Source organism: Anser anser (assembly GCF_964211835.1).
Source record: "Anser anser genome assembly, contig: HAP1_SCAFFOLD_151, whole genome shotgun sequence".
Taxonomy (NCBI): Eukaryota; Metazoa; Chordata; class Aves; order Anseriformes; family Anatidae; genus Anser; species Anser anser.
Genome location: NW_028153587.1, coordinates 44873 through 61869, shown reverse-complemented (window position 1 = coordinate 61869; position 16997 = coordinate 44873). Strand labels below are relative to the sequence as shown.

Sequence of the window (16997 nt, the reverse complement as noted above, 5' to 3'; positions counted from 1 at the left end):
GTATTGTGAAGTGAGCAGTTAGTTTTTGACCAGACTCTTCTGAAATTTCTGCTGTCCAGTGCTTTAGGTGGCCTCTAATTCCTGGGCATTCTGTTCTGGAGCCCATTTTTCTGTTGCTGGTCTTAGCGAAGCTTGGCCCTTCCGCAGCAAGAGCAGAGCCAGGGACAGCCGTAGGCAAAGCGAGGTCAGGAAGAGAAATGCAGGAGCTGAGAGAGGGTGCCATCAGAGAGAGAAGCGCAGCAGTGCCAGTTCCCCCCCAGCACAAGGCACCCTGTTCTGGGATGCCCTGAATTGCAGGTGTCCGCCTCAGCCAAGGTGTGCCAGCTACTGGGAGCATGGGGATGAGCCCTGCCAGCTGCGGGCATTGCCTTGGAGAGGGGCAGTCGGTGTGTCACAGCCGCACCTGAGCGCTGCCAGCGTGCGTGTCTTCAGCACACACAGAGCTTGTGTGTTTAATTACACATCCCAAAGAGCGGATGGGCAGCACCTCACCGAACAGGGAGCCGAGGCCGTCACCTTGTTGGGCCAGGGCCAGGGCTGGGCAGGGAGCTGAGTACTGGTCCTTGCAAGGCGCTCTGAAAAAGGGCAGTCGGTGGCTGTGGTGACCGGGCCCTGCAGAGCCCGGCTGTGGACCCCTGTCTCTGCGGGGGCCAGGTCTTCTTGCTGGGACAGCACGTGCAGAGCAGGCAGGTCAGGATGGCTGGCGAGCCGCTGGGGAGGAGACAAGCTGGGGCAGGATGTGGAGGGGAGCAGAGTCCCAGCCGAGGGCACAGGGCACCCTGTTTTCTGCACAGAGCATGTTTGCCCACATCTCAAGCACAGCCGGATGCCGGCACCCTGCTGCCTCGCACCCGCCTGGCACCGCAGCACGGCCTCAGCAAATTCCTGTCTCCGCAGGCGCCTCGCCACAGCCCAGGCAGCCCAGACATTGACACCCGCAGCCGCTCCGTGAGCCCCTACAGGCAGCCTGACCACCGTCGTACGCCTGAGAGCCAGGCCCGACACCAGCGGCCACCATCAGTGCCTGGAAGACCGACCCGCCTGCCACCAGCCCGGCCTCCACAGCCCCCACGCACGGCAGCAGACCAATGGAAGGCACGCGACCGGCCCAGTATCCCCCAGTCCTCGTGGGCACAGACATCACCTCCACGGCCCCCTCCACCCTCTTCCAAGGGCTGGGGCAGGCCCCCCCGGGATGCAGCCTTGGCCACACTTTCAATAAACATTGAATAATACAGCACAGCAGTCCGGGTCTTATGTACAGCAACACCCAGGAACCCACAGCAGGACTTTGTGACTGATTGACAAGTAACCCTGAGGGTCCTCGGTGCTGGGGGTCAGCCAGACTGTGCCCACCATGCAGGGAACGCAGGGGAAGGGAGCTGGGGAGCAGCACAGCAGGAGCAGACAGAAGGGCTGTGAGCGCGGCAGCGACCCTGCACAGCGCTCACCCGAGAACCCCCTGCTCAAACTGGCAGTGCCGCAGCCACACACAAGCCCGGGCCCTTCCTGATCCTGGGCCGAGGCCAGGCTCCCCACAGCCAGCCCTCCTCAGGTCCTGACCCTGCACGGATGGCCGATTTTGGCCAGGGCACCCCATGCCAACGCTCCTACGGCTCAGCTCTCCTCAAGGAGTACAAGAAAAAATTCCTAACTCTTTGGAGTCAGGGCTGGGATTGCCACACGCTGGCACAAGCAACTGGAACCAGAGGGGAGACCCGAGGTGCTGCCACCACCAAAGGTAAGAGATCCTCATTTGCAAAATCTCACTTGAGGGTGGCCGTCTCCTCCCATGTGGCTCCTTGGAGGAGCAGAAAGCTCGGGTCGAGCTCCGGAGTCCCCTCTGGGGGTGAGGATGAGTTGTCTCCCCGTGGATGGGCCCAGGGTTGGAGGGCACAGGGCTGAAGCTCTGTCTTCTCGGGGACAGCCAAGCCTCACCTTCTGTCCTTTGCCATGTACAGGCCTCAGCTTCTTCCTCCCTCAGATTTGTCTGGGGCCAGAAGCCGAAGGAGAGAAGGCTCTCAGTTAACGGTTAACCGGTGCACGGTTAACGGTTGGACCTGATCATCTTGTTAGCATTCACGAAGACACATAAGCCACAAAGTGATTATATGAAGGTGCTTTTATTAGGCGCTGGAAGTTAGGGGCATGCCTGCCCAAATCTAACTTCGTCCGATTTGTTCACTCAGTTCTCTTTTATCTCCTAAAATATTACATATGCATTAAGTTTTACAACACATCTATGCATATTCATTTCCTAGCTCCGCCTAGCCCCGCTTTGTATGCTAATTATCTAATCAGTCCTTCTGCGCTTGCATATCACTCTCTGGTGGTCGTCCGGGTGGTCGTCGGGATGAAGTAAGATGTCTTCATCAGAGTTGAACTTTTTACCTTTACCTACCAGTAAATTCTCTGATGATTGCCCGTGTGGGATCTGTACCACTTGTGTCCATTAACCCAATTACTAATATTCCATCCGCTAAGAATTTTATCCAACCAGCTTGTTGTCATATCTTTCTCTTCCTGTTCTGCATCTTGTTCCACTCGAGCCAGTTGTTCTATGTCATGTTCTATATCAATAGTCACATTTGGAATGTGGATGCAGCAATGATCAATACGATCTTTTAGAAATCCACATACTCCATGTTCCGTTAATAACAGCGTATCTAATGCCAATCGATTTTGTAGCACCATTTTAGTTGTAGCTTGTAGTTGGATATTAAAATCTCTAAAGCCTTACTTGTCCTGTAAGTTTATAAATCGTTTCTCTATTTCGATAAGCAGCTACCTGTGCAAATAGAGATTCTAATGCCCAACTGAATTTTAATTCTATCAGTTCCTTTCATTATGGCAAAATCTTTAATCAATCCTACCAGTAAATTCTCTGATGATTGCCCGTGTGGGATCTGTACCACTTGTGTCCATGGTACCTGGTCCTCCCTTTTTCTTCTAGATCCTTTTTGGTGGGCTACCAATATCCCTTTATCCAATTTTGGATATACCAATATTTCTCTTATCCCATAATCTGTGCTATTTTCATGTGTTACTATGCACCGGTAGTTTCCTTCGTTGACATTAGTAACACTAAACAGGGTGTCAACCCCTACTAACAAATACCTATATCCCCTAGTCCTAGGTAACTCTACAAAATCAACTTGCCAGTAATCTCCTGGTTCTATCCCTACTCTCACTCTTCCCATTTCAGCATGTTTTCTTGCTACTGGATTATTTTTCAAACAAATCTCACACTTTGACGTTACTGATTTTGCCACTGTTAACATATGTGTAGAGATAATGCTACGTTTTAAAAATGTTACCATTGCCTCTGCACCCCAGTGACACTCATTACGTCTTATCTGAAGTATTTCTCGCATCACCAAGGGGGGTATTACTACCTGGCCCGTAGCGGTTACATACCATCCATCAGAGTTCTTTCGGGCCTTTAGGAGATCTGCTAATTTCTCATCCTCTGGCGAATATCTTGCTTCCTTGGGAAGATTAAGACGAGTGGGGCCTGCCTTGAGTGGTACCAAAGCCATCACATTCCGCACCTTCCGAGCAATTTGTCGAGCTGCTTGATCTGCCAACCGATTCCCTTCTGATATCTTCGAGGTTCGTCCTTGATGGGCTTTGCAGTGCATGATAGCCACTTGTTTTGGTTTTTGTACCGCATTTATCAGACTTAACACCTCCTCGTGATATCTTATATTGGCCCCTTGTGAGGACAACAGCCCTCTTTCTTTCCATAATACTCCATGAACGTGGACCACTCCAAAGGCATACTTTGAATCTGTCCAAATATTTCCCATCTTTCCTTTACTCAGTTCCAGTGCTCGAGTTAGGGCTAACAGTTCTGCTCGCTGTGCTGATGTTCCAGGTGGTAAAGGTTTGGCTTCAATTACTGTCTTCAGGGTTGTTACTGCATACCCTGCATATCGTGCTCCATTCTTCACAAAACTACTACCATCAGTAAAAAGTTCCCAGTCATACCTTTCAAGGGGTACATCCTTCAAATCTTCAATCAAATCCATTCAAATCTTCAATCTCAGAGATCTTCTCCAACCTAAGTGATTCCATGATAGTTCAGCAAGTGTCAAACTGTCCAAACAAATTCTGTCATACAAAAAGGCAGAAGTAAATCCTTTAAAAGGTTATAGTTATAATTTGGAAAGAAGGAAGATCAGCTATTAAGACTAGAGATGTAAATCCTAGAAAGGGAAAATGCTAAAAGAGTTTGGAAGAAATCTTCTGACTGGTCTTAAACGCTCCGTTGCACTTCGAGGGAAACTCATTAACTCTTTAAGGACTGAAGCTGAAAGTACAAGTTTTGTGTCCTGAAGGGCATAAAATTATTGGAGAGTGTCCAGAGGAGGTTGCTGAAGATGGTGAAAGGTCTGGTGGGCAAGAGGTGTGAGGAGCAGCTGAAGTCTCTTGGTTTGTTCAGCCGAGAGAAGAGGCGACTGAGGGGAGGCCTCATGGCGGCCCTCAGCTTCCTGAGGAGGGGAGTGGAGGGGCAGGCGCTGATCTCTTCTCTCTGGGGACGCGAGGGAACAGCACGGAGCTGGGACAGGGCAGGTTCAGGCTGGGCGTTAGGAAAGGGTTCTTCCCTGTGAGGGTGGCTGCCAATACTGATGCCTTGTTTGAGAAGTGTCCCATGGTGGTGGTTCTTCCAAATCCAGGTCACAGAAGAAGCAGAGAAACAGCCTGCATGTTTTCCTTGCAGCAATGTCTTGACAGGCACTTTGTGAAAGCCAGCAGACACAGGCGCTGAGGAGAGAGGAGGCTTGTGAGAAAGCTGCATTTGCTCAGCATTTTCTGGCTGATGTTGTGGCCTCAGTCTGCAGCGCTCTTGCTGAGAGCGGCTCTTCCTGTGACTCAGCTGAGAGAGCTTTGTAATTTCTTCTTTTTCCGTGTGCTAGCGCCCAAAGTATGAAGATGATGGCAATGCTGAACACAGAGGGCTCCTGGTTTTGAGAGCCCTTCCGCCTCTTTCTTAAGCATTCCCTGAGTAAGGGAGAAATGAGTGGACAGGAGAAACTGGACGATCCTGTTGTCTCACTCCCAAGCCCTCGTGCAGGTCGAGGGGGCTCTGGCCCATCTCCGTGATGGTGGGGAACTGCAGGAAACAGCCAGGGCCAGAGAGGTTTCACAAAGCTCACCCCTTTAGCTATTGATCAATCTTCTGCTTTTGTTAGTTCAGCAACACCTCTGTTCTGGTTTGGTTTTGCAGCACTGAATTCATTAGAGAGCAGAAGTGGGGGACAGCCCTGCTCTTGTGAGAGAGCCTGAGGAACCCCTAACAGTGCCGAAGGGCAGCAAAAGTACGATTGATACCAAGATCATGTAAAATCCTTTTTTCTCTCTTTCTCTTCCCCCATTTCTTTTTTATGTATTTACTTATTTATTTATTTTGACGGGATGCATGAATGAGAACCCTTTATTGTAAATACCGTGCATCTGAAAGGGTGAGCCTTCAGCCAGACGTACTGGCAAGCTTTGGCTCAGCCCCAGAACTACATCATCATTGGCATAAGCACGACTGGTTGGGCAGAGGGCTGTGACTGGAGTGCTGCGAGGGACGGTCCTAGGCTCATCAGGAGGGATAGGCAGGGCAGGTGAGGCAGGGGGCTGGCGCAATGACACGGTTGAGAGCCTCTGAGTGAGGATTAAGGGACAAACCAATTAAATGGATGTTGTGGGAGTTGGAGATAGGCCTCCCATCCCGGGTGACTACACGGCTGGATGGTTCAATAAGGAATTAGGCAATGTCTCCAGATCAGCTGCCCTTGTCCCTAAGTGGGTGGGTGACTTTGGGTTGCCAGATGTTAGCAGGGAAGGACAAGGAACAGACACAAACAGGTCCAGGAAATTCCTAAAGCACCTCGATGATAACTTCTTGATCCAGGTACTAAGGGAGCTGACTCGGAAAGGTGCCCTTCTAGATTGCTGCTTGTAAACCGAGAATGTCTCCTGCGTGAAGTGGCGAATGGCAGCCATCTTGGCTATGGTGGCCACAAAGACGTCGAGCTGAAAATCTTTGGTGATAGGAAGAAAACTGCCAGTAAAACTTCCACCAGTGGCTGTGCCACTGCCGCAGACTCACCACCGGGTGCCGCCTCAGCACAGGTTGGTGGAGCCAGAGTGGTCTGGGGGGGTGGTGGTGGGATTTGTGTCCCCTCATCTTTGGGGAGCACCACGTTGTCCTCTGAGGGGAGTGGCGGCTGCCCCCTGCTCCTGGTCAGGTTCCAGGGAGCAGGGAGCAGCTGCCCCGGGAGCAGAGGATTCAGGAGAAGCGGTGGTGGGGGACCGGGGTGGATGGGGGCCTGCAGCAGGCAGGAGCCTGTGGGGTGCAGGGGCTCCCTGTGCGGCATGGCCCCCAGGCCTCAGCTCCAGCGGCGGTGGGGCACCAGTGTCCCCATCACCATGGGCTGACCCCAGACACAGCTGGGGGGACACGGAGGAGCAGCGGGTAGGGGCAGCACCGCAGGTGGGAGCGGCACCACACGAACTGTGAGCCCGGCACCCCAGACCAGGCATTGGCCTTAGGCAGCAGGTGGAGGATGGTGGGGATGTGAGCGGGCTGGTATGGGATCAGCATCGCTCCAGGGATGGGGGCAGCAAGCAGGCCCTGGAGACAGGGGTGGGGGTAGTTTGGGGTACTTTCAGGTTAGTAGGGTTTCCTTGGTTTTCCACCTCCTCTCTTTTGCAGGGGTGCCAATGCTGCTCCCATCTGTGGTGGAAGCGGGCCCTGTGGTACCGCCACTGGTACCATGGAGCTGTGATGGGGAGCCAATGGGCCGGCTGTCTGTAGGGGTCCCCAGGAGGTGCCTGTCTGGGGTGCTCGCGGTGGGTTGGGGGATGCTGGGGCTGGGGCTGCTGGGGCTGGAGTTGCCAATACCAGCATGGGCGGGGGAAGCTGGGGCTGGGCATGCTGGCACCAAGTTGGGGATGCTGCTACCAGTCCTGGACAGAGATGCCGGTAGTGGTGCTGGGACCTTGTGGAGATACCAATAGTGGAGCTGGGGGCAATCAGGGTGCTGGAGGTGGTACTGGAAGCGGGACAGTGATGTTGGTACTCGGGTGGTGATGCTCTTACTGGGGCCATGCTGCTGGTACTAGGACAGATTTGGTGGGGCATCTCCACTGGTACTGGGATGCTGATGCTTGTACTGGGACAGCAGTGCACGTAGTGGGACAGCTGTGCTGGAACTGGGACGGTGATTGTGCACCTCAAAGACTGGTCAGCCCCGTGGAAGTAATGGCTGCATTCAGAGGCGGGGAAGAAGAAAGAAGAGGTTCAACAAAAAGAGCAAAGATCAGCCACGCTTCTCACAGCATCTCCCTTTGCAAAGGCGAGTGCCCTTCAAAGCCCACAGACACCGTGTCAGCTCCTTCAACTGGCTGCCAGCCTGCGACTTGCCACCCGCAGAGCATGAATGCCATCACCTTGGCAATTCAGGAAATCATTGGGTAACATTCCCTAGTCTCAAAGACAGATTCTGTAGCCGGATAAATCACCATTGGAAATCGGGTAAAACACGAGTTTTACTTGAAAGCCTATGAGCAAGAAGTGTAAGCTGAAATGCAGAATTTCTTCGGAACTCTGCTGTGACGCTGTGCCAAGCCGTGAGGTCACAACACCTCTCCGTGACGCTGCGAGGGCCATGAGGTCCCAACGCTGCTCCGTGACACCGGGAGGGCTGCGAGGTCACAATACCTCTCGGTGATGCAGTGCTGGGCCGTGACATCCCGACACCCCATTGTGACGCTGGGCCAGCCCACAGGCACTGCTCCGCACCGGTCCTGACAGCAGCACTAGCTGCAGCTGCAGCGGCGGTGGTGGAAGCATGGTGCGAGTGTGGGGAGCCACGGCCCCTGCCTGCGTCCTCTTCCTCCTCCTGGTGGCCCTGTGTGCCCGGGGTGCCCAGGCTGCGCCATGGCGACCACCGGGAGCAGGTGGGTGGGCAGGGCCGGGGCCAACACCAAACCCTGGGCGGCATGGTGCTGCGCGGCACGCGTATGGATGGAGGGGACGGGGACGGGATGGCAGCAGGGCCGGGCGGGCACCGCGGGCAGGGGGCAGGCAGGAGGCAGAAGCCCCGCAGGGTGGCACGGTGGGGCCGTGGCTGCTGCGGGGTTGTTTCCTGCCGGGGGGGCCGGGAGCGGCGCTGGGGCCGAGAAGCCCGGGTCTGAGCCCCTGTGGGGCTGAGGCCGCTGGCCCCTCTTGGGAAATTTCCACCTGCATCTTTGTCCCGTGACATTGCCTCAGCCCCCTCAGTCACTGCAGGGTGCTGGGGAAGAGGGAGAGCACAGCATGCCATGGCAACGTCTCTCATCTCTGCTTGATTTTAGATGATGACGATGTTGGCTCTCGATATCCAGCTTCTCAGCTGGATCATGGTTTGGAGCCTCAGGAGGATCCCCGAGGTACGTTGCGAGTGTGCTTCCTTGAAGGAAGATGGCTAATGGGCTGTAATAGTTTATTCAGGGTCTTCCAAGTGCGTTTGTGCCTTGAGGGGGCTTGCACAAATGAGCCCTGAATATTTCTTCACTTGGAGAGATGCCACCCCTGCCCCTCTCCACAGAGAGGGAAGAACCCAGGCTTTTCTTCCTGTTTGGGCCATGTCATTACCTGAGCCCCAGCCAGTGCCTCCCGGTCACTGAGGAAGAGGCAGGCCCCAAGAGGCAATGGAAGCTCCCCTTACCTGTGTCTGATCCCACTTGTGCCCACAGGCAGTACTGGTCAAGTGCCTCCATGGAATCCTGCTCCTGAGCCTGCCAGTATGGGTCCCACAGGTGGTAAGTTGTCCGTGTTCATTTCCTTGCTGTTTGTTAAGGGTTTGTTGAGCTAGCTCAGCAAGGGTTCAGCTGCTCACTGGCCAGGGGGCTTCTCCATGACAAACATGGATGATCATTTTTCCCGGGGTCTGCACGCTCCCCCTGCAGTGGGGTCTTCCTTTGTGTCCAGCAGAGATCTTCCCGTAAGAAACACCTGAGGGGCCACATCTTTGGCGGCGTGGTCCCTGCGGGGTGTTGCGCACAGCCTGGAGAGAGGATTTGGGAAGAGGCCAAGAGGGAGCCTCCAGCTCAGCAGGCCCCTTTGCGGCTTTGGAAATCCTGGCTCGTGTCTGGGTCCCACATCCTTGCCTGAGCCCCCTCCAGTCGCTGCAGGTCACTAAGGAAGAGGTAGATCACACCATGCACGGGGAATGTTTCTCTTCTGTGCTTGATTGCAGCAGTTCTCGTAGGCTCTGGCTACTCGACACCTCAGCCTGATGTGGACCACGAGCCTCAGGTTAATCTGCCAGGTAAGTCAGCGGAAGGCAGGAGCATCTAGGTGCTGCAGAGCCAGCAGGCACCTTGCGCTTGAGTTGAGACCTGGGGTGGGCACGGGGAGGGCCCTTCTCCGGGCAGCTCCACGCATGCTTAGTTTGTACCAGCACGGTGCCACTGCAGGCACCCAGCAACTGTTTGCAAGATGCTCTGGAGTGGCAGGGAGAGACGAGTGCCGTGGAGCAGTCCCCTCTTTGAACCGCATTCTCTGTCACTCTGGTCAGAAGGAGTATGTTGGCGTAGTTCACAGGAGGGACTCCACTTGTGTTTACAGATGGGACCGAAGGCGAAGGTGATCCAGGCTCCCAGATGGGTTCCAGGACTGAAGCTCTGGGAGATGGCCTGGGTAAGTTGTGGCTTTTGACTTCCTTTGAGAGCTGCCAGCTCAAGCCCAAACGTCAGCCAGGCATCTCTGCAGGTGGGAGGGTATAGACCGGCACGTGTGTGTGTGCCCTGTCAAGGCACGAGCCCTGGTATGCTCTCCTACTGAGCTATTGATGTAGATGGCACTGGGACAGAAACTTCTCACGGGGCTTTGGTTGCAGAAGTGTCCCCAGGGAGGGCTTTGCCAGATCCTCGGCTGCTTCCGGCGCTGGAGCCCAGCTGGTATCCCAGGGGTGGGAAGTCATTTCACTGACTTCACAAACTAAGCCCTGCTTCTCCAAATTGCACTGGTGCCAAAGTTAACTTCCTACTTTCTGTTCAGGTCCTCTAACAGCGAAGGACAATGCTGAAATAAGAAAATCTTCCCCAACATCCTCTGACATCGTAGAGGATATCATAAAGGAGTTAGAGGAGGCAGCACCTGGTGGGTATATTTCACTCTGTCCGCCATAAGACTTGGGAAGCTGAGGTTCTAAATCCATGTGTGGACACACCGTAACCTGCACAGCAGGAAGGGATGGATCAGAGCGGAGACACTCAATTTCACACCTGGCAGGCACTGGTGAGCGCCAGAGAAGGCCGAGAGCCTCTGCTGCCGCTTGTGGGTCACGCCGTGTCCCAGGGGCAGCTGCTAGCCCAGCACTACCATAAGTGGTCCGAGCTGTTCCGTGCAAACATTGGTATCCAGCCAGCAGCAAAGGGCTTCTGCTGAACTTGTGTTCAGCTCCCGCACAGCGCTGCTTGCAGCTGGGCGAGTTCAAGGCAGGAGGCACAGCCCAAGCAGTCCTTGCTGTCTCATTTGCCGGGAGACACATGTCACTGCAGGGGAAAAGCACCCTTGGCGCTTACCTCAGTTTCAGCTGATTTAGCTGTCCAATTCTAGTTGGGTTTCAAATGACTTGGCTGTGCTTCTCCTCTTGTTTGGGGACTGTGGGCTCTTCCCTGATGCCCACAACTGTGCCCACAACATGGTTCAAGAGCTTGCGGCTCAGCCTGATGTGTGTGACTCTTGCCCTTCCCATGGGATGGAGTCAGCATGATGGGATGGACATGCTTCTCAGAAGGGCTGTTCCTGCCTCTGAACTGGATGCAGCTTTTTTCTGTCCTCTTTGAAGGCACGAATTGAGCAACATCTTGCAGTGTGCCAAAAATGCACTATGTGCGATGTGAACAAGAAGATCTCCTGCAATCTCCTGGTCTCGCAGCAGGCCAGATTTTGCTGTCTGTGCTGGTAGACTGCCAGGAGTCGAACACTTAGATTTTTCTTTGTGAATGACATGTTGTGTCCTGGTTCCAGTTAGGACAGAGTTAAGTAGCTCATAGTAGCTGGTAGGGTGCTATGTTTTGGATTAGGATGAGAAGAGCGCTGATAACATGCTGATGTTTTAATTGTTGCAGAGCAGTGTTTACACCAGGCCAAGGACTTTTCGGCTTCTCGCTCTGTCCTGCCAGCGAGCAGGCTGGGGGTGCAGCAGGAGCTGGGAGGGGACAGACCCAGGACAGCTGACCCAAACTGGCCAAAGGGGTATTCCATACCATCTGACGTCATGCTAAACAATATATAGGGGTGGCTGGTCGGGGTGGGGGGCCGGCTGTTCGGGGATAGGCTGGGCATCGGTCAGCGGGTGGTGAGCAATTGCATTGTGCATCACTTGTTTCGTACACATTATTATTATTAATACTATTATCAGTATTATTATTGTTATTTTTTTCCTGTCTTAATAAACTGTCTCTATCTCAACTCACAGGCTTCACTTTCCCGTTTCTCTCCCCCATCCCACGGAGGGAGGGGGGAGGGTGAGCGAACGGCTGTGTGGTGTTTAGCTGCCGGCTGGGTTAAACCACAACAAGCACTAATGAAATAGGCCACCATACAACGAAACATAACAGTCTCCGCTATCACAAATGAGTATCACAGAAAAAGAAACGCAAGGTGTCTCAGACAAGTTATATAAACAAAAAAGCCTACCTAGGTATAAAATCTGACTGGTTGGAAATAGTGGTCAGTTCATAGATCTGTGAGCTGGAGTTAACGGACAAAGCAATCAAGCTCTTGCTGATGTTCAGAGACCTTGCAGTAACTGAAGTGATATGATCTGCATATGGGGCTTCCAGCATTATAGAGAATTGGTTCGCTTCAGAGTTCCAAGCATACAGTGTTGTTATATCCTTACCAGCTAGGAGGACATGGACTACATGGAGCAAAGAGGAAGAGAATATTTTTTTAGTCATATATTTAAAAGTTACTGTCTTAATGCCAGAAGTGCACTTTGCAGAACACTGATTACACTGACTTTTAAGGTCTGATAAATACATATGAAAAAATAAAGACATGCATTTCTGAAATTCCAGCATTATATACTAGGATTTGAAAAAAAAAAAATCTCATTTAAGTCTTACCTAAACCTGAAGGAGGCATGAAGACATGGATATTTCTTACATCATGGACTGGAAGAGATTGGAAGTGTCAAAAAGTAGACTGCCCTGTCTCCCAGACAAAAATTTCAGAAGAATTTCCAGAGTCTACCAAGGAACAAAATGACAAAACTCACATTATTTTGCTGCCTTTTAGTTAAATCACACACTGGTGGCCATTCAAAAGCCAGAGTCTGGCAGCTTTAATTATGAAGTGACACTGATTGTATTATTTTCCTTATTATTTGGTGCATAACTTCGATGCAAGAACATTAAGACTGACATTAGACAACATCTAATTGCAAAGAAACCTGTGGACTGCAACAAAAACTTTTTAGTAGCCATAGAGACAAAATGACATATAAAATGTCAACCTTGTAATAAAATACACGTATACTTTGCTGACTAGTGATCTGTGTGTGGCACAAAGCTCAGAAAAGCTTAGAAAGAGTGTGATAAGCAGGTAGATTAAATAGAGTTATTATTTCCCATTGTTACTGGGAAAGCATTTCATTTGTTTTGTAAGTATTTGAGAACAAGCACAAGGCTTTTATTTTCTGAGAGAAAAAGTAGAGATTACTTTCATAAAATACTTACTAGGGTTAAATGCTTATTGAGTACTGTCACCCCCGCAGTGATTCCAATAGCTTTCTAAACTCCTTTACCACAAAGGCCTTTGCTATCAAACAAGCCATTGTATACTCAGCAAACTCATTCTTTGTTTTCTGCTAAATACCTTTTGCAATAATTACAAAGACATCAGATCCAGAAATCCAGGACTCCATATGTTTTATTTCCTTTGCTGGTACTTGATGAAGCTTCCTAAACTCGTTGTTCAACCACTGATACAAGAGAATGTTTTGGCTGGTATTTGACAAAGAAACTAACAGGTACGTAAAGCCTCCTCTAGGAAACAGGGCTATGTCCACAACTCCATAAAGTGGAAGCTGATGATGCAGAACAAATATGTCTTTATTCCACTGGAAAACCTGTGGAAATACAAAAATCTTTTCTTTATATATTCATAATTAGCACCGAGAGAACTAAAACTAAATGACATGCCAAAAAAAATGGGAAGATTTATGGTGAACTGAATTCCTATATTCTTAGGTGGACTGTACTTTAAAGTAGAAGCCCACTGGTAAGTAATTGGTAATTAACCCTACTGCAAGAAGCTGTGCCTGCTCTTCAGAGGAACAGGTTTATATTCAGAAGCTACTTCTTTGTTTACATGCTACATTTCAAAACTGAAATAACAGTAGCAATAAAAACAAACCAGATGTAAATTATACACTCAGGTAGAGAGTATTTATACATCCAAACAAGTCTGGAATTTTAACTGTTATAAATTTCCAATAGAAACAAAAATAATATGTCAGAAATACATGCTTATAGATTTACTTCCTTTCATTATCCTTTCAGAAATAAGCAAACTACCCACATTAAAGCCAGAGAAGACTGAAGAATATTCAAACCTGGATGGAACTGGAACTGTTTGTGTGACTCACAATAATCAAATAGTCTTCTTCCTCCACTGCAAAATGTTTCACACGTCTGGTATCCAGAACAGAAAGAGTCTGTATCTGCAAGGGAAATATGAGGGTGACTATGTTTATCTACATATGTATATAAACAAATACATTTTATATTACATTGTATATAGTGAGAAAAAGTACGCATAGAATGTTAAGAATTCCAAAATTATGTATAAAACTATACATGAAATAGCTTTTAAAACTTTATATTTTATATATATATATATATATATATAAGCAACTAATTTACAGAATTAACATAACTTATCATACATTTTCCAGAAAATGTTCTATGACTTGATTGCTTGAGAATTTCTTCCCCCACTTCCAAGCAGAGCTACAGGCTGGGAGATGAGTGGTTGGAAAGCTGCCTGGCCGAGAGGGACCTGGGAGTATTGGTTGATAGTCGGCTGAATATGAGCCAGCAGTGTGCCCAGGTGGCCAAGAAGGCCAACAGCATCCTGGCCTGTATAAGAAGCAGCGTGGCCAGCAGGGCTAGGGAAGTGATTGTGCCCCTGTACTCGGCTCTGGTGAGGCCACACCTCGAGTACTGTGTTCAGCTTTGGGCCCCTTGCTACAGGAAGGACATGGACGTGCTCGAGCGAGTCCAGAGAAAGGCAACGAAGCTGGTGAGGGGTCTGGAGAACAAGTCTTATGAGGAGCGGCTGAGGGAGCTGGGGTTGTTCAGCCTGGAGAAGAGGAGGCTCAGGGGCGACCTTATCGCACTCTACAGGTACCTTAAAGGAGGCTGTAGAGAGGTGGGGGTTGGTCTGTTCTCCCACGTGCCTGGTGACAGGACAAGGGGGAATGGGCTAAAGTTGCGCCAGGGGAGGTTTAGGTTGGATGTTAGGAAAAACTTCTTTACCGAAAGGGTTGTTAGGCATTGGAATGGGCTGCCCAGGGAAGTGGTTGAGTCACCATCCCTGGAGGTCTTTAAGAGACGTTTAGATGTTCAGCTTAGTGATATGGTTTAGTGAAGGACTTGTTAATGTTAGGTCAGAGGTTGGACTAGGTGATTTTGGAGGTCTCTTCCTACCTAGACAATTCTGTGATTCTGTGATTCCCAGGTAATCCTCCCTGCACCCTCAAATGTAAATATATAAAAAATACAAACAATGTAAACAACTAACTATGACAAACTTACATCACTGAAGTTATGTAGTATTTTAGGACACAAAACTAACTCTTGTCACACAGAGTGCTTTTTTCTAAAACATGGCCAGACTGGAGGACCTCCCTTGGTCCTTGCCAACCCATACTATTTTAAGATTTTAAAATTAAAATCGATTTACCCACAACAATCTGTGTCCAGCCATGAATGCATACACACTGTTGTTAGAAGCTCCCTGTGTGGCTCCTCCATGAGTAACCACAAGGTAGGAAGAGGCTCCAATTTGGAAAGACACACAACTTGTAGGATTCCACATACTGAAATTCTGCAAGAAGAATAAAAAAAAAGTAAGATTGTGACTTAAATTCCTTATTAACTAGCATGTCTGGTGTTCAAAAACAAACATTTACCTCAACAGGAACAAATACTCCTTTCCACTGGTAGACAGTAGAAAACAAAGCTGGAGGCATACGCAACAGAACACCGTACAGGATTTCTCTTGAGGTAAAGAAACACCAACCAGATGCTGATTCTTCCACAAAACTTTGCAAGACAGATAGGACACTGATACCACCCCCTGCAATATAGTAAAAAATAAAATAAAATAAAATAAAATAAAATAAAATAAAATAAAATAAAATAAAATAAAATAAAATAAAAACACTATTTACTATTATATTACTCTTGAGATCTTTTCTAACCCCATTCCCATTATTTACCTCCCAAAGCCAGACCTAGTATGAGAAATGATGAAGTTGTGTCTTAGTATTTGTTATAAGTGTATATAAATACATAGAAATGTTACAATGCTAAGGATATAATGAGAGTTAAGCAGTAAATGTATTTTTCATTCATTACAACTGCACATGGAAGACATATAGGCAATTTGAGTCTGACTCATAATAATTGATCTTGGAATTTAGCTAACAAGAGAATTAGCTAGATAGCAAGTAGTAAAGAAAAAAAAAAAAAAAGACAAATTACAAAATGTTCATGTTTTGTTCCCCATTTACAACATGTTCATGTTTTTATTCCAAGACGGTCCCTAAGCACCGTCTTGTCAGAACTAAACTCCAGGAGCTAGACTCTTGCATGTCACATGTCATTTATACTGTGTTAGAAAGATCCTGAGTTACAAGTAGTACGGAACAAATTTTATTACACACACACAAATAAATAAATAAATAAATGGCTAGTGACAATAATGTTCATATTAGCAGCAAAGACAGAAATAGAGATTACTGAAACTGGCAGAAGTGGCTGATGACAAGGTGATTCTTAAGCAGCTAAAGTATTTTATCTACTAAATCTTACATAGGAAAATATTAACTGAATTGTGTCTGAATACTTGAATTTACATTCCCAAGCTACATCTCCTGTATGCTTGGCTACTCTCTTACTATCTCCACTTCTACAAAAGCAGTGGACATTCTCTGTAAAGTGAACGTACTGATGCCAAATGCAGTATCTGATGATGTCTCCCACTCAACGCTCACAGAAACGTTAAGCCCATTACTCCGTGAAACTTTCAAATAAGCTGTAGTGTTGGCTTCTTCAATTATGATGAAATTTGTCCTAAATGTGAGAATCATAAAAATAAGGAAAAAATTATTTTATAGTATATTCATTGCTGTAATAAAAATAAGATTTTTACTGTACAATTCCAGATGCAGAATATACAACAGAAATAAAAAGAAAATATTAATAACAGGTTTCAGTATCTGATGGACTGGTAGCTACATTAATTAGGGTTTCCCAATGATCCTTACTACAATCATGCAAAATCATAGGCAATTCAACAAAATCTTTAAACAGACTGAAATTTAAGTATATTAAATTCACGTAATAAATGTTTAGATAATATTATTATTAAATATTAATATAAATTATTAACTCTAAATATCAATGTATTAATAAAATAGCATACATACATTTTTTATTTAAATAGTAAATTTATTTAATCTGTATGGTTTCAGCTGAATGGTTTTTAAAAATGGCAGTCCATATGTGTCACTTGCTTCTGAAAAACAGCCTTCAGTGAAAGTATATTTTTTACAGGTTTAAAAATGAAAGTAAATTATAAAACGTATGACTTCCTGGACACTGATATGAGGTTTGGAACTTTTAACATGGAATACTATCAGTGGAATATGTAGGCACTAGTGAAGTATTAGTTTATAAAGAAAAATAATAATAAATAAATTGAAATTTTGGATTAT

At 48.2% G+C, this 16997-nt stretch overlaps 2 protein-coding genes across 2 annotated transcripts in view; one reads left to right on the top strand and one right to left on the bottom strand.

The window, feature by feature from the left end:
- LOC310891879 (uncharacterized protein) overlaps nucleotides 1-1235 on the top strand; it is a gene marked incomplete at its 5' end in the record, with an annotated part of 37263 nt that extends 36028 nt beyond the window's left edge. Inside the window, one exon of the mRNA XM_083854106.1 lies at nucleotides 898-1235. The remainder of the gene's footprint in view (nucleotides 1-897) is intronic.
- An 8917-nt stretch (nucleotides 1236-10152) lies between these two features.
- Nucleotides 10153-16997, bottom strand: part of LOC310891883 (adhesion G-protein coupled receptor V1-like) — a gene marked incomplete at its 5' end in the record, with an annotated part of 34849 nt that continues 28004 nt past the window's right edge. Inside the window, 7 exons of the mRNA XM_083854109.1 lie at nucleotides 10153-11909; nucleotides 12118-12240; nucleotides 12869-13121; nucleotides 13608-13715; nucleotides 14960-15103; nucleotides 15189-15355; nucleotides 16229-16353. Of these exons, the coding sequence (XP_083710235.1) occupies nucleotides 12185-12240; nucleotides 12869-13121; nucleotides 13608-13715; nucleotides 14960-15103; nucleotides 15189-15355; nucleotides 16229-16353 (853 nt within the window). The remainder of the gene's footprint in view (nucleotides 11910-12117; nucleotides 12241-12868; nucleotides 13122-13607; nucleotides 13716-14959; nucleotides 15104-15188; nucleotides 15356-16228; nucleotides 16354-16997) is intronic.